At 38.5% G+C, this 15,872-nt stretch overlaps 1 protein-coding gene across 3 annotated transcripts in view; it reads left to right on the top strand.

Moving 5' to 3' along the window:
* The window catches only part of SEMA6A (semaphorin 6A), a 116,100-nt gene that overhangs the window by 56,987 nt on the left and 43,241 nt on the right, over positions 1 to 15,872 (top strand). For all 3 annotated transcript variants that reach the window (XM_084305514.1, XM_084305516.1, XM_084305515.1), the window contains exons 4-11: positions 982 to 1,042; positions 2,586 to 2,648; positions 3,488 to 3,589; positions 6,310 to 6,400; positions 9,268 to 9,387; positions 10,562 to 10,650; positions 11,548 to 11,765; positions 14,812 to 14,943. In XM_084305514.1, the coding sequence (XP_084161640.1) occupies positions 982 to 1,042; positions 2,586 to 2,648; positions 3,488 to 3,589; positions 6,310 to 6,400; positions 9,268 to 9,387; positions 10,562 to 10,650; positions 11,548 to 11,765; positions 14,812 to 14,943 (876 nt within the window). The remainder of the gene's footprint in view (positions 1 to 981; positions 1,043 to 2,585; positions 2,649 to 3,487; positions 3,590 to 6,309; positions 6,401 to 9,267; positions 9,388 to 10,561; positions 10,651 to 11,547; positions 11,766 to 14,811; positions 14,944 to 15,872) is intronic.

The following is a 15,872-nucleotide window of genomic DNA, read 5'->3' on the forward strand; positions in this document are numbered from 1 at the left end:
ACAGCTTCCCACATTTTTTAAAAAAGTTGGTGTTATTTTGAGAAGAAATTAGATACTCAATATTTTTTCTCTTCATTCTCAATTTGGTGTGGCTGCTACTACAATGTTGTAACATTTATTTTTTTTATTTTCAGATTTTAGGTTCAGAAATGTTCTTATTCTCAGTTTGTGCAGAAAAGAATATTTAAAAATGCTTCTTTACCTGAGTAGCTGAGTCTATTTACTCTTTCCAAAGAGAGATTGGCAGCTAATTGTAGAGAGAGTCAGGCTCTCAGGAAAACAGAAAAGCAAATGCAAGTTTAGAAATGTGAACTTTTTCAGAGGAATATTTTAAAGTTTAGTTTGGCCATCAGCGTGTGAAGAGAAGAAAGATTCCTGGGAAGAGTTTCATGGCTGTCAGCCTTTTGCCTACCATATTGTCAATCAAATAATCACAGCTGAGGTTAGACACATAATTAGAAAGAAGGAAAGAAGGAAAGAAAAAAGCATTAACCTCTTTTTAACCCTGAATGGCTTAATATGGCACAGTGACTGCTAGCCCAGGATGCTGGCAGAAGCTGTCACAGACTATTGCAGCTGGTTTCAGATACATAAAAGCATCTGCATGCTAGACCATGGCATCTGCTCTAAGTCCTATGGAGTAGAAAATATATAGGGCTCATCTCCTTTGCAAACTCTTATTTGTTGAAACAATCCCTTTTAAGAAATAATATTGCTTTGAAGTGTTGTAGAATTTTCCTTTTTTTTCCCCTCCTTTTTTCATAATGGAAAGGAAGATAGTTTATATATGGAAGTGCTTTTCTGAGAGAAACAAGCAATGCTGTTGGTAGTGCTTCCTGGTGAGACCTGTGATCTTTTTTTTTTTTTTTTTTTTTTTTTTGTATGGATTATGGATTACCTCGTGATAGATAATTCTCCTCATAATAAATGAATGGTTTGACTACTTCATTTGACTTTGGATTCATTTGCCTTTGTTTACAGGGACCATATTTATACTGTTGATATGGACACATCACATACAGAAGAAATTTATTTTAGCAAAGTAAGTAGCTTTTATCATCTTCCAGAAACCAAGGACACTAGAACAAGCTTCAAATAAAAAGGAAGATGACATTGTTTCAAACAACTTGCCAACGCTGCTATAAAATCTGTAATAAGCAAGTAGGATGGCATTGCTAATCATATTTGGGGAAAGCTAGAATAGCAATCATGTCCTCTGTGAATTTCTGATAAGTGATTTAGCTGGGCTGATAAGCTATCCATACTGAAATATAGCGTGGTCCCTGATGGAACATACGTCAAACATATTCATTTATATTCAGCAGCTTTCTATAATGGCTATACTATCCCAATTAAGTATACTGAAACTTTCATCATAAAAAGCGAGTGCTATTTACATATTTTCATGCACACAAATTCACTCATGCAAGTACTCACTAAATAAAATCTTATTATAGCATCACTTTGTAGATGTATTCACATTATCTCCATGGGAAGTTACATTCAAATTAAGAAAGAGCTTTGTCTGCATTACCACATTGCATATTAACATAAACATGCTAGAAATAATCTTCCTTCAGCTCCTTTACATTGCACTCACTTTATGTAACATGTGGCAAACAACCTTGGTCCAGCAGACAACCATATCAATTTGACCATTGGGTGTAATCTGCTGTAGGAGGAGTGTTTCATTATAGCTATGAAAGATGCTGAAGATGAGTTTATGCCTTGCTGCTCTTCAAAAAAGTGAGGTCATGGATTTGTCATGAAAATGAAAGCAATGTTGCTACATCCATGTTTATTCTTTCAATTTGGAGTCCTTAGGCAAATGGATAGTGCATCAGTTTACTAATGGGAAACTGTCAGGAGGAAAGTCATGGTTAGAGTGTCTAAGGTGTTACTACTGTCTTAGACCAAGCATTCTTAAATAAAGTTTGATTATAATTAATCAGCCTACCATGTGTAACATTTTCTGGAATTCACTGTAAAACAAATAAATTAATCAATAAAATAAATAATAAATTAAGGCTGGGATTTACCTTTAAGTGTTCCAAAGGAAGAATACTGGTGGATAAAGTCAGTAATATCATGATAGGTACCGCATTCTCTGAGCCAGTTGGCTAACTTGAAGTGATAAGAATTAGCAGAAATGCAATCTCTTTGCTAATCTAAAAAGTTGGCTTCCAAAATACATACTAAATTTAGGTTCCAGCCAGGATATATAGTCCATAAATGTTTCTTCTGATTTGCAAAATAATATCAAATTAGAAGAATAGAGCATCTAGTACTTTTAGAAAAGTGCTCATATTTTCAAATGTTAGCCTACTGTGGAATTCAATAGTTTTAGGCTTTCACAAAAAAATGGGATAGATTTCTGGTCTAATGAATAGGCAGCAACACAAAATTAAGTGAATGCTCCACATCACTGATCTTTCATTGTTACGGTGAATTAATCATGGAGAAAGGGTGTGGAAAGCTTTCAACAAATATATGTTCAACAGTAAGTCTCCCCTAGGGGACTTCTACTTCTGAAATCAAATGCAACAGCCTCTGGGCTCTAATTGATTTTTTCTTGATCCTTGCAGAAATTGACATGGAAATCTAGACAAGCTGATGTAGACACATGCAGAATGAAGGGAAAACATAAGGTAGGCAATTTTCATTTCTTCTGCATCTGCCACTTTAGTTTAGCTGCTTCACTATTATCTTAGGCTGTTGTCTGTGATGTGGAATGGATCATGCCATTCACTTCTCTGCTTGTAATTGCTTTTTCCATCAGCCTACTGAAGGCTTTAATTTGCAAAAATAGTTTACTTTTAATGTGATAAAGCATTACAACAGGAGCCACAGCAACATCCTGAAATGCTTAGAGCACTGGAGATTTTGAACATAATGCTGAATGTCCTGATTTTGCTTAACATTGCCTCTAAAGCTAAATGCTGCTGTCCATCCTCCTTTACGAGTTTACTGAGAAGTTGTGGAAGCATGGGTGTGTACAGATAGAGGAGCACTGTTTCTCATACCAGTCTTCCCTTAGTGTAGCTTATGACTAACACATGTCGAGTCAGAATTAGATGCAGACTCTGATTCTTTTTACCTGCTTCCTCTTCTAGTTACAGCTGCTTTATACCAGTACATTGCATTGATGATGGTACTGTCTTACAGCAACATAGATGAGAAGATTAGATTTTCACTCTTGAGGAAGACAACAGTGTTCAAACAAAATTATCCTAAGTGAACAATAGTAGAATCTGAACTATAATATGAATATCATAGCCTCAGTTCTATGTAACCATTTTAACTAGAATGGAAATCAATTGCATCATGCTCATTGTCAGTTAAACATAGTTGAAATAAAGCCCAGAATATCTCAGTAACTACCAGCCAACTTCATTTTAGACCTGACAATGAAAGATCATATCAACAAAATAAAACCAGACGACCAAAATACAATAGTTTAAATATTTTTTTATTATTTTTTCTTCAGGATGAATGTCATAATTTTATTAAGGTTCTCCTAAAAAGAAATGAGGATACATTGTTTATCTGTGGAACAAATGCGTTCAACCCTTCTTGCAGGAACTACAAGGTATGTGATCTGTTTGTGGGATTTATGACCTACCTTTCTGTTGGATTTATTGTGACTATGCTGGCAACAGCATGATGTGTGTCATTCAGCTACTCCTCTTTCAACCCTGTAGCATTTATCCTGATTTGTTTCAATGCTACAGAGCTCAGTGTTGATTAGATTTCTGAGGATTGCTTGGATCAGTTACCTGCTTCTTTGTGGCTCCCAGACATCAGAGTTTATTGCCACTTTGCATTGCCCTCCATAAGTGCAAAGACCTTCAGACTCCTCTTTCCAGATGCAGTCACTCATGAGAAAGTTCCTAAGCTTGCCACTGACACCCACATCAACACAGAGGCTGATGTTGAGCATTATTTCTGGGGTAACATTCTTAAATGTCACTGTGGTCCTGTTTTCCATCCCAGAGACACTTCTGAAGACACTTAAGGAGTCAGTGCCTTATAACCTGGGAAAATTAGTGTTGGGAACCTAGCAGATATAGAAGTGTAAAGACTCTGCAGTGTTACATACTGTAGCAATGCCTGACAGCAAGCCTCCACAGGGAAAGACACAACAGCAGGGCAGTTGTGGATATTGGACATTAATTCATTGACCCCAGTTTCTTCTTTTGACATAGTGTGTCTCCATCATCTTCATATTGGCAGGGTCCATCTAATCAAATATTTCCAATTTTCTCAGCCATGCAGCAATATAATGTGATACAACCCCCATCAGTGGATGTCTTTGGAGCAGCTGTGAAATTAGTTCACTTAGGCCTTGATATCTAGACTTTGTTTTTTTCAGGCACTGCTATGACTCACAGGTCATTTCTTATCCTTTGAGAAAAAGAAAATTTAGCTTCACTGATGCTGCTTTTGATGAAATCATGGCTCAATTTTCGTTCTCTTCAGTGTTGTCAGAGTAAGAAACAACATAAAGACATTAACATTGAGGAAAACAGCTTCCAGAGTGGTATTCACTGTGACTGCTGTTCTTCCTTGCTTTTTCTGCACTGCTGATTTACCTTGTTTAGCCATTATAATGGCCATAGTCTAGGAAATACATTAGAGGAGCTCATCACAGTCTTTCCTTTTAGTCTGTGGAGGAAGAATCAGATTTATTCACATACGAGCTTGCATCATGGTAACCATCTGATACAGATGGCTGATGTTCTTGTAACAGCCATCTCTCCTCTTCTTCCTCTCCTTGCATCTCGCTCTTAGCGTGCAGTGAGGCTTCCTGGCTTGAGTGCAGTATTCAGTACTACAGCACTGTTTTGTTATTGCTTCATGCTCCGTACCATTAATGCAGCTAACAAATCTCTAACAGCCAGTTTTGTTGGAAAGCTGTCTTTTAATATAACTGCAGATTCTCCTTGGCATCTGGTTGTGGGGGTTAAAAATGGCCCTTCTAACCATTGCTGCAGGCATCTCATTCTCCTGATGCATGGCCTCTGCAGGCTACCTCACCTGTTGTTGAGCTGCTGCTGCCCAGGTAGGAATGCTTCTAGGAGTCAGAGCAGAGCACCTCCCCTGACCTTTCCTCTGTAAACTTCTGCATTACAGAAAGAGAGCACTAACGAGGTGCCAAACACAAAGCAGGGCAGTCCCTCCTCACGGCAAAGTGGAAGTGCAGAGCAGTCTGCAGTGCCTAGATCAGTAGAAGGAGAGCTGCTTGGGACTGCAGCTCATTTCCCCTCATTATTAACTGAAATGCTTTTCTGTCCTCAAATAAGTGCAGCTAATTCCCTTCACAGTGGGTTTTGACAGAAAAGACTCATGACAGAAAACAAATGCTGACAGATCATCCCCACTGGAGGACTTAGGTGCTGTAACGTACAACCTAGAAGTTGGTGGGAGTAGGTGATGGTGCCAGATGGGTTGTTTTTCATGCTTTGTGAATCTGTACTGTATGTGGTTTTCATAGCGTGAGCTCCTCCAATTACCTGAGCATGCTAGGGAGCTGCTTATTCCCAAAATACTGCAGTATAAGAATCTTAAACAGGTAAGAGCTGTACGTTTTCCAGATAGCTTGCTAAACCCTCTTGAACTTACTGTGAAGTTGATCTGTGTATTTGTATAATCATCGGTGCCTGGGGTGAATTTGTCTCCCAGGAGTTACACTTAAGCCTCAGACTTCTGCACAGATTAATTCTTGCCTGATGGTAAGAGGATTTCTCTATGACACAGACTCAACTGATGCAGTAACACTTGGAGAACATCCTTCTGAGTATGCAAATCAAGGAAGAGAGCGCCACTGTTGTGACTAGAGCAGAAGGATCTCCGGACTTTGGGGAGAAAATTGCATGCACGGATAATTGTCCTAGTGTTGTTTCTCCTCACTACTATGGCTTGCAGTCTTTTGCTTTGTATAAGAGCGCTTCTGTTGGACCACTGCTCAGGATAAATTTTGAGTCCATGCCAGAACCACAGACCACATAGCCTGCTACAGTTCAACAGGAAGCTTGTGTACAGATAAAATATTGACTGAAGACTTTTGTAAAATGTATGTAAAAAGTAGGAGTGATTAGTTGTGAAAAAATGCCTGACTTATTGGACGTGCTTTTTTCAGCCTGATTTTATTTAACACTATGATTTTTGTCAGGTTCTTCATTCATAGCCAGGAGCACAGTTGTAGAAAAAGCTTTCCTCCCTGCCCAGAAATGAAGAAATGCTACCATAATCCTGGTCTTAGGTAAGAGGTTTATTTTCTATTTCTGAGGAGATCCCTTTGTTTTTCAGATGGATACACTGGAGTTCCTGGGAGATGAGTTCAGTGGAATGGCCAGGTGCCCCTACGATGCAAAGCATGCCAACGTTGCATTGTTTGCAGGTAAAGAAGAATAACTGAAAAAAACTCTTTTGCTTTCCTTCCTGTAACACAGGCTTGCCATAGTACTGTGTTTCTTGAGTCCAGAATGCCAAAATCTAAAAAGTGGCAAAGGGAGTGAATAATGACTAAAAATAGGGGCCATTAGGAAATCACTTGCACAGGAAGCCTTGCTTTCTCTGGGATTAGTTTCACTACCACAAACAACTTTGCTCGAAGCCTCAGTTTCCTGGCTCAACATTTCAGTATTTCCTGGATTTGCGATAATATCATGCCAGACCAGTGTGAGGCACCATTTCTGGCAGCATCTTGCTTCTACAGAGGACAAGGACAAGACTTGTATGAACTTTGAGGAGGAGGAGGAAAGGTATGCCCTTTAACAACTCTAAACTTAAGTTGGCGTTCATAATAAAAGAAAGAGAATATGCTCTGATACGACCTTTCCTAGGTCTAAAACAGGAAGGGAAGGTGATTTTATTTTAAAGCAGAAAACATCATGATCTTCCATTACCAGCTTACTAGGCAATGTAGAGAAACCTGTTAGTTAATGATGATTTATGCTGCATGCAGCAGAATACAGTTAATTCTGATTTCTACTAGAGTAGGTAAAATAGGGAATGCTTATTAATGGGGTTAGTTTGAGCTGTTGATTGTGACATGTTATCGTGGTATCTCTCTTCTTGAATTCCAGATTAAACTGTTTATTGAAGTTCTTTTAGAATGAACCTTGCCAAACAGTTATTAGATTTGGCTGTAAAATGGATGGCAAAGGCAATACAAAAGCCACCCATGATAACATCAATCCTCTTCAACAGGTGTGCTGAAAGCAGTGACTGGATTATTATGTGGAAATACTTCAGCAATTCCTCTGAGGGTGTAGGAGTTTATATGTATTCCAGTTATCCTTAAGGAAAGACCATGTCTGTGGCCAAAGCACTCTATTAGCCACTACTGTGTTTGAGCTGGCATGATCTGCTTAACAAAGGAGAGATTTCATAGCAAATTGCAAAAAATATTTTTGTTTCCTGTATATCAATGGGTTCTTTTGTTTCAAAATAATGATGGGTGTGATGATGGTGTTACTATGTAATTTCTTAGTTATAGTTAAAAGGTCATAAAGTAGAAATTCTCTGTAGCAGAGAATAAACCGAAAATGCAGAAACACACCTTCAGAACAAGATACGTCCCAAGGTTCATTCCACAATTCCTATCCTTAGGGCAGTCTGAGTCACCTGTCTGACATGCCTTGTTCACCACACTGGCCAGAGTAGGCATTTAAGAGCAACTTAACCTAGACATTTACCTACATGTAACTGAAGTTAGGTAAAAAGAGTACCACTCTGTCACTGAAGAAGTCCTCACATTATTTGAAAATTAAAATAAATATCTGGAAATCATAATTATATCTCTTGGGATGGTTCAGAGTAAAAATTATACTGTTCAAATAAATCCTTAAAGAATATATCTGCTAAAATCACTGTTTGATATGGCATACATATTTATCCCCATGATAACATTTCAGAGTGTAGCAAAAAGCAGTTTCAGAGCAGTTCAGGGCACTAATCCAGCATATTTTAGTCTGCTGGGTGCACTTACAAGAATATGGCTCTTCTTGCAGCTTGTAGCTATTTTAGATGATATGTGTGAATTGTAATTAGTCACATGGTCTTCAGGAACTTGGCAGGAAAGAAAATAAACGTGTGATTGTATTAACATGAGTTCAGACACCCATAGCTAAACAATTCAGCTTTTTATTCTATTTTAAATTGTTTTTAGTATTTGCTTTTATTTGCTTTTTTTTTTTACTTTTTTTTGGTTTTGCTAAGAAAAAAGAGCCCATTTCTAAGTAGCCAAATGCTGATTGGAATTGCAGGGTTCAGAAAGAAGAGTACAGTCCTGCTAGTAAAAAAAGCAATTATGATTTTTAAACCTGGAGCTGAAATTAAAAGTTGTTTTTAGGTACAATAAGGGGAACTCATTATCACAAGGGGTCCTCTGCTTAGCCCTGAATATGCAGTCAATGCCTTCAAGGCCCAAACAATTTCTGTCAAGCTAGAGGCAGGCTGTTCTGATTTTCTGTAGAAACAACAGAGACAAGCTGCTGGGGTTCACGCCATGATGCTTGTGATACTACCAGCCACCATGGTTCCAAGGTCTGTCTCACAAGTGAAAACAGCCCTGTCTTATCATGACCTGCAAACAGTTCTGACAAGTATCAATTTAAACTATTGGCAGAGCTTGTGCTTCTACATCCAGATACTATTGGTTGTCCTTGGGGTGCCATTTTGTAGGCCATTTCTTATCACTTGTCCTCCAGCATTCTTTAAAGGAGAAGAATGCATAATTCATGTGTGAAATGCCTAAAACACATTTTAGAAGAGAAACATAGACAGGCAATCCTCCTTCATGTCTTTGCATCTCTGCTTTGCCTGGGCTCCCTGTACTCTGTTTAATTTTTGACTAGTGACCTTTGGCCCAGAAGTACTCACAGAGGGAGAAACTTGAAGAAATGTCAATTAGCTGGCGGTCCCCAGGACCTGTCTGGTTTTTCCTCCTGGTTAAAACCAACAGTCCTGTTGAGGCACCTCCGTACTTGTAAGCAGAATTTATAAGTATTAAGCTAGAGAAATTTCCAGATAAATTGGATAGGGTAGATTAGTATGCCCTAGCTAAACTGGTGAAGAACTACTTCATAAGGTTTCTTCTCCCACAACATCCCTCTTTTTAAAAATTGATGTTCTGTCCCATTTACCGTGTTGGATTTTTTCACTTCAGTGTTCCTGAAGGAGATTCTCATTTGATTCATGAGCAAAAGTAATTACATTTTTCCTATCACTTCCCACCTTGTTTCTTCTTTCCTTCTTCCTCAGAGGGAAAGTTGTATTCTGCTACAGTGACTGACTTCCTTGCGATAGATGCAGTCATATACCGGAGCCTTGGAGACAGCCCAACTCTGCGGACAGTGAAACATGACTCCAAGTGGTTGAAAGGTAGATAAATGAAAATAAATAAATAAATAAATAAATAAATAATAATTAAAAAAAAAAAAAAAAAAGAAGAAGAAGAAGAAGAAGAAAAAAGAAAAAAAAAAAAAAAAGAAATAAAGAAAGCCACATCTCTGATGATAATCCTGGATTCCTGACAGACCTCTCTGTCATTTCATTTCAGTAACTTTTTCTGGAAAAAGAAGGAACTAAATTACATCTCTTTACTTATGCTGATCTATTTATCTCTTTTCCTCTTCTCCCAACCCCAAGTTACTGGTCTTGACAAAAACTGTGAGCGTAGTAGGCCAGAATATATTCCAGAGACTTTTCCAAGCTGAAATAATCAATTTACAGCTGTTGGATGTGAAGGCTGGAATTTGCAGGGCTCTATGTATTTCATGTACTCAGGCTCTGTTTGAAGCAAGCCATTCCTTGGAAGAGTGTTAGGTACCAGCGAGGGCTTCATGAAGGACAGAGAAGTTGTCCTAAAGCATTAAGATTCATCAATGAAAAATAAAATTATGGGAATATTGCACAAAGGCTTCCTTTTCTACTTCCTAGGTACTGTGCAGCTGCCATTGAATTAAGCAATGTGTGCTCTAAATGCCCTCATTGTTAAGAGCAGTGCTGTTTTGCTTCACGTAGGCGTTATGAATAGTTAACATTTGGAGTGGTTTTAATAGTGAGCAAAACTGAAGTTTGAAGGCTTTTGCTGCATGCAGAAATGTTTTGCCAGGTGTCGACTTTAGCTGTCCCACTTTGCTTGTTGCTGCAGACATGTATGGGCAGAAACAGTTATGGGGATTGTTATTCCCTCCACAGACAGCCTGCAGGCCATAAAGAGCCCTGTTTGGAGCCCTCAGGCATGCCATTACATATTGCCTCTCTACATTTCCTTGTTCACCGTGCAGGGCAGACACAGCAGTGCCTAACACCTCACTGCCTTGCAGGGACTTTCCCCAGGCTGGCCTCCAGCTGTGCTGTGTGTCCCAAGCAGTGGTTCTTCTGCAGTGGTGCCGCTGCCTCTTCTGACAACTGAGCAGGCTTGCCTCATATGTGCATTTAATTGTTGACATTTAGTGTGAAGGAATTTGGCTTCCCTTTGCACCTATAGTGTGTTTGTGTGCTGTATACTGTGCATGGAGCACAGATAGGATGCCTTCTCTGTTTTTTCTAGAACCATACTTTGTCCAGGCAGTGGACTACGGCAATTATATTTACTTCTTCTTCCGGGAAATAGCAGTGGAGTACAACAGCATGGGAAAGGTAAGGGCAAAAATATTGCCTCAGATGACTTAGTGACATTCGGGAGGAGAAAAACATATGCTATTCTTGGACCAGTGCTATTAGGAGTGACCTTGAAATGAGAACCATAAATCATAATGACAAGGTCATCATTTTGAGAAGATTCTTATTGCTCAAGCCAAAAGGTGGGTTGGAGTGAAACATTGCACTGTCTTGAAAGGATACGAGGTGGTTTCTGATGGTGGCAACATATGCCAGAATCTCTTTTCCTAATCATAAAAAGCACAAGGCAAATGTCGTTAGTTCAGCATACTAGGAAGATGTTAAAAATGGCTTCTAAAGCAAGGAGATATTTCTTTTTAAGAAATCTGAATTGGAGTAAACAAGAGTAGAAATTTTGTGCTCTGCCATTCTTCGAAGAATAATTAAACACTTTCTGCATTTTTGTGAATTTCACAATAGCGTTCTGACTAAGCAGTCAGAAAAGCTGACCAAGGTCACAAAGGTGGAGGGCAGGAATAAAAGCCCAGCGAGATTTGCATAGTTTTTAAGTGCTGAAAATACAAGAGTCAGAGCAGGCAGCGTGGGCTGCAGGGATTGTGAATATAAAATGTGCTTTTGTTTGGGGAAATAGAAAGCTAAGCAGTCTGTATGGAAATGAGTTTTATATGGGTTGAGAACAGATCTCCTGAAGGATTTATGACTGTATATTAAATGCCACAGCCTTATCTTTTATAGCACACTGTTCCAAAGCTGATTTTTTTCTGTTTCTTATTTGTCACAGATTATGGAAACATGGGATTAAATTAAGCACCTTGCTGTGTTATTTCAAATGTTTTAAAAGTGAAATTCCTGTCGAGTCTTCAAGTTCAAACAAACATTTCATTTTCTACATTATTTTTGCTCTACTCTTTCCAGGTAGTTTTCCCAAGGGTGGCTCAGGTTTGCAAAAATGACATGGGAGGATCTCAGAGAGTGCTGGAAAAACAGTGGACTTCCTTTCTCAAGGCTCGTTTGAACTGCTCAGTTCCTGGCGATTCGCACTTCTATTTCAATATACTGCAGGCAGTTACAGATGTTATACATTTCAATGGCCGGGATGTTGTTTTAGCAACCTTCTCCACTCCATATAATAGGTAATAGGCGCAATAACCTTTTGTTTCCTTTATGTTTCGCTTTTTATTGCAGTTTGTTTTTACTCCATAAAGGTCCAAGAAGTGATTGCTCATACAATGTAATTATTACATACCATGCACTTACTGAGAGTTTGTGTTTCATTTTAAGGTACCCTGCCATTGCTTACTGCATTTTATATTTGATAATTTAGAGCAGCTTTCAAACATTTACTATCTGGACACATTCCTTGGACATTTTCTTTACATGAGAATAATTCAAACCAGCCACCAAGAAGTTTTGCGGAGTGTAACTTGCAGGTTATTACAAAGAGAAAATACAGTTTTCCTTTCTTCCAGAGAAAGGACCAGGTCTGTCCTGTTCACATCCTCCTTTCCTCTATTTCATGCATCTCTACCAACATTTTGTCCTGGGAGAGCCAATGTTCTCATACTTCCTGCTCTCTGCAAGGAAGGTCTCTAGATCAAAGAGAAGGAAGTAGGGGAGCTGACTAAAGCTTCACAGTCTGTCAGGTCCTACTTTGCTTATTTATTCTCATAAAGGGGTGTCTTGAACCCTTCATACTGAGTCAGCCAATCTTTCAGCTTTTTAACCCCTGGAGCTGCAACCTGTGATGCTCTTAACAGAGGTTTCTGTTAGCAAGGGGGAAAAGAGGAGCTGAGCTAAATCAAAAGTCTCTTCCTTTTCCTGGCCACATCAACATGACTTTGTTCTGCAGAACCTACACACAGGAGTCCTAACCTTGCTGAAATACAGCCATAACACAAGCAGGTACCAATAACACAAGCCATTCTTCAAACACCTGTATTTTCACTGCTCATGTGGTTTCCAAAAAGCATCAGTTCATCTGTTAAGAATTTATTGCCATTACACATTATAACATGTTTCTCCAGAAGTTATTAGAATAGTAACTATCTAATTATTGAGTACTCCTGGAGAAGTTAAAAAAAAAAATACTAACAGTCCAATTAAAAAATATATTGCTGTTTCATGGTGTAATGCGTGAGCTGAAAGGGGAATTTTATTGCTGAAATTCATCTGGTTTTGCTGTACACTTGCCACCTCTTGTCAAAGCCTGACCTTAGTGAGGTCATGCACAGAGCTGATTTCAAATGAGAGTAAGACTAGCCCTCTTCTGTTTAATCACTGACTTTGACATCAAAACAGTAGGAATTGCAGTGGAAAAAAATAATGCCAACAATAGGGAATGAAGTTTTATATTCTCTCTCTCTTTTTTTTTTCTTTTTTTTTTTTTTTTTTGTAAACAGTTTAAATAAAACCAAATAGAGAATCGGCATAAGCAAATAGGCTGTATCTTGAGATTATCTATACATTGAGATGTTCTAGTCTGCTAGTATTTCATGAGGTATGTCATGATAAACTTTTACTTGAAACCCTGTGTTTTAGAATCTAAGTACTTGTTTTTAAATTCAAATTTCTTTGATCTCTGGAACAAGAGCATCCCCCTAGAGTGAGTTGGCACAGATTCCTCAATCCAATCTGAGATCACCCTGGGTGGGAGCTGGTGGTGGGTTGTAGTCAGTAGGTAAGAGATTGCCTGTCTGTGACCCACAGTGCTCCATCCATATTGTTTTATGACACTGTGGACCTGCTAATTGCCATCCTCAATGGAAAAAGTTTTTGCAGTCTTCTCACTGTAGTGATCCCTCTTACACTGTGGAGATACATGATGAGGACAGTTCTCAGTGTGTTTAGTTCTGTAGAGTAAGCCTGAAGGTTTTAGGGTTGTTTTTTCTTTAGTGCTTAATCCAACAATGTGTAAAACCTTCTATCTGTAGTGCGACTTGCAATGCCTTAGGATGTGGTCCTGCATGCATCTAAATACACCCCTGACCAACCCTGACGTTGAAATATATGTGGCTGCCTTGCCTTAAAACTCTTGCTGTGCAGTATCGTGTTAATATAAAGCTTTGAAGTGAGTTTCCTTCCATATAAAAACCTGTCCTGTGGAGATGAAAGTAAGAATAATACCATCTCCCTACTTGTTGTTTCCTTCAATAATAAGCATTTCAAAACCTTTAAATATTCAAGCAATTATTTTCCTATCAATTTATGTACCCTTATGAGTTTAGTTTTATTCTCTGTAACAGTATTATAGTTCCTACGTTTTCTCTTTGGTGTATAATAACCTACTAGCTAAAAGCAGGATTGAAAGCCTCAGCCAGCTGGGTTCATGCTATTTATCTGATAAAATCAAGCAGTGAAAGTCAGACATGAATACAGTAGTTCATGTGTAAAAAAATAAAAGGTGGGTAAATGAATAATTCATGCTTCCAAGTGACTGACCATGGGAAAACCCTAGGCTTTTCAGAAAGCATGTAGGTAAGGTTATAATTATGTTTAGACAATGCTACTGTGCAGTTGCATGCAAATAATCAAAGAATTGAAATTTACAACTTTATCATCTAAAAATGTGATTGTATTTGCTTCTACAAGCTCTTTACACCTCATTGAATAATTGAGTTAAGCAAATTGCTGAGCATAGTTAACTTCTTTCCATTGGGAAAACCTGCCAGAGATGAGGCTGTAAGAGGATGGAGTAATAATATGCAAATGCCAGGCCAGTGGCACAGTGCAGTACGTTTCCAGTTTGATCAGCTCCAGCTTCTGAACTGTCTGCAGTGTGTTTTTGAGGCATGACAAGGACTGTGAAAATTCATACTGAGAAAATGTTGTGACTTACAAGAACTTAAATTTCCAAATAATGGGCTCTAAATGAGACTGGCTATTTCTTCTCATGCATTACCAGTGGTACAGTTTCCCAGATTCTTTCCCCTCTTCAAGATTATTGCAATTACTTCTTTCTATAGAGGCTTTGAAACAAGTTGTGCTGGCAGGAGCTGTCTGCCGATTGGTATGTTTCATTTTTTTCCACGGGGCTGGCTTTTCCTGTCAATACTCAGAGGTTACAAAGTTCGGGATTGAGTAGCCTGTGACAGGAAGACTTCTATACAGCATGTTTTTCACTCAAGATTTTATGCATAACTGCAGAGTGAGTAACAATTTCTGGGAAATGTCACTTTGCAGCATCCCTGGCTCTGCAGTCTGTGCCTATGACATGCTTGACATTGCCAATGTATTTACTGGGAGATTCAAAGAACAAAAGTCTCCAGATTCCACATGGACACCAGTTCCTGATGAACGAGTACCCAAACCCAGGTATGTTTCATGTGTAGTGATATTGTTCTGCTGCATGCAGAGTTTTGACAATTTGAATAGCCTTTTAAAGTACAGATCCAAATGAAGATATATATTGTAGTAATGAAAAAGGAGTTAAGTTGTATTTAGAATTAAGATATGAATATGGGATTTTTTTCATTTAGATCACATTTGTGTAAAATAAATCAGGCCAGTATCATATCCATTTGGTCAGAATAACTGGCATTTTAATAGAGCTATGAGTTACCTGTTGCAAATTGGTTCAGTAATGGATGTTTCTTGTAGCAAAGTCTACACTAGTTCTGAGAATTGCTCTTCTGGGGTTAACAAACAATTCACTTGCAATAGAGGATGGGGAGGCAGGGCATGCAGCGTTCTGTCAAAATAGAGGTTTGTTTTACGTCATTTTTCCCGAGTTGCTTTTCCTGCTTCCACTTCCCTCCTGTTTGCATGTAGTTCCCTTATTACACTTTCTTTGTACTACCTACAAGCACCCCTTTTGTGCAAAATGGTGTTGATAGTCATTTGTTAATCCATTTACACGCTCTAAGAATATGATGTAAATGTCAATAGCGCAAATTAATTTATCTTGCACAACCTCTACCACTTTAATATATGTTTTATATTACCTTTGTTATCTTTCATAACTTAAAATAAATAAATAAATAAATAAATAATCTAAAACTCTGTGGTGGCTACTTCTACACAAGTCCAGATTTAGCCCACTGTGTTTTAGAGACTTACCAAGTATACTGTCCCAATGCTGTGTTTACTCTGAGGTTGTCCGTCAAGAGAAGAACCTGGTAATGCCTGGAAAATCTCATAAATTCTGTGTCTGCTTTTAGTCTGAGCCCTAGAGAGGCATCTACCTGCACTGGCCCTGGATTTTCTTCTCCTTTTTGCAATGTTTCAGCAACTCACTGGATAGG

The sequence above is a fragment of the Netta rufina genome, assembly GCF_964035555.1.
Source record: "Netta rufina genome assembly, chromosome: Z".
NCBI classification, from domain to species: Eukaryota; Metazoa; Chordata; class Aves; order Anseriformes; family Anatidae; genus Netta; species Netta rufina.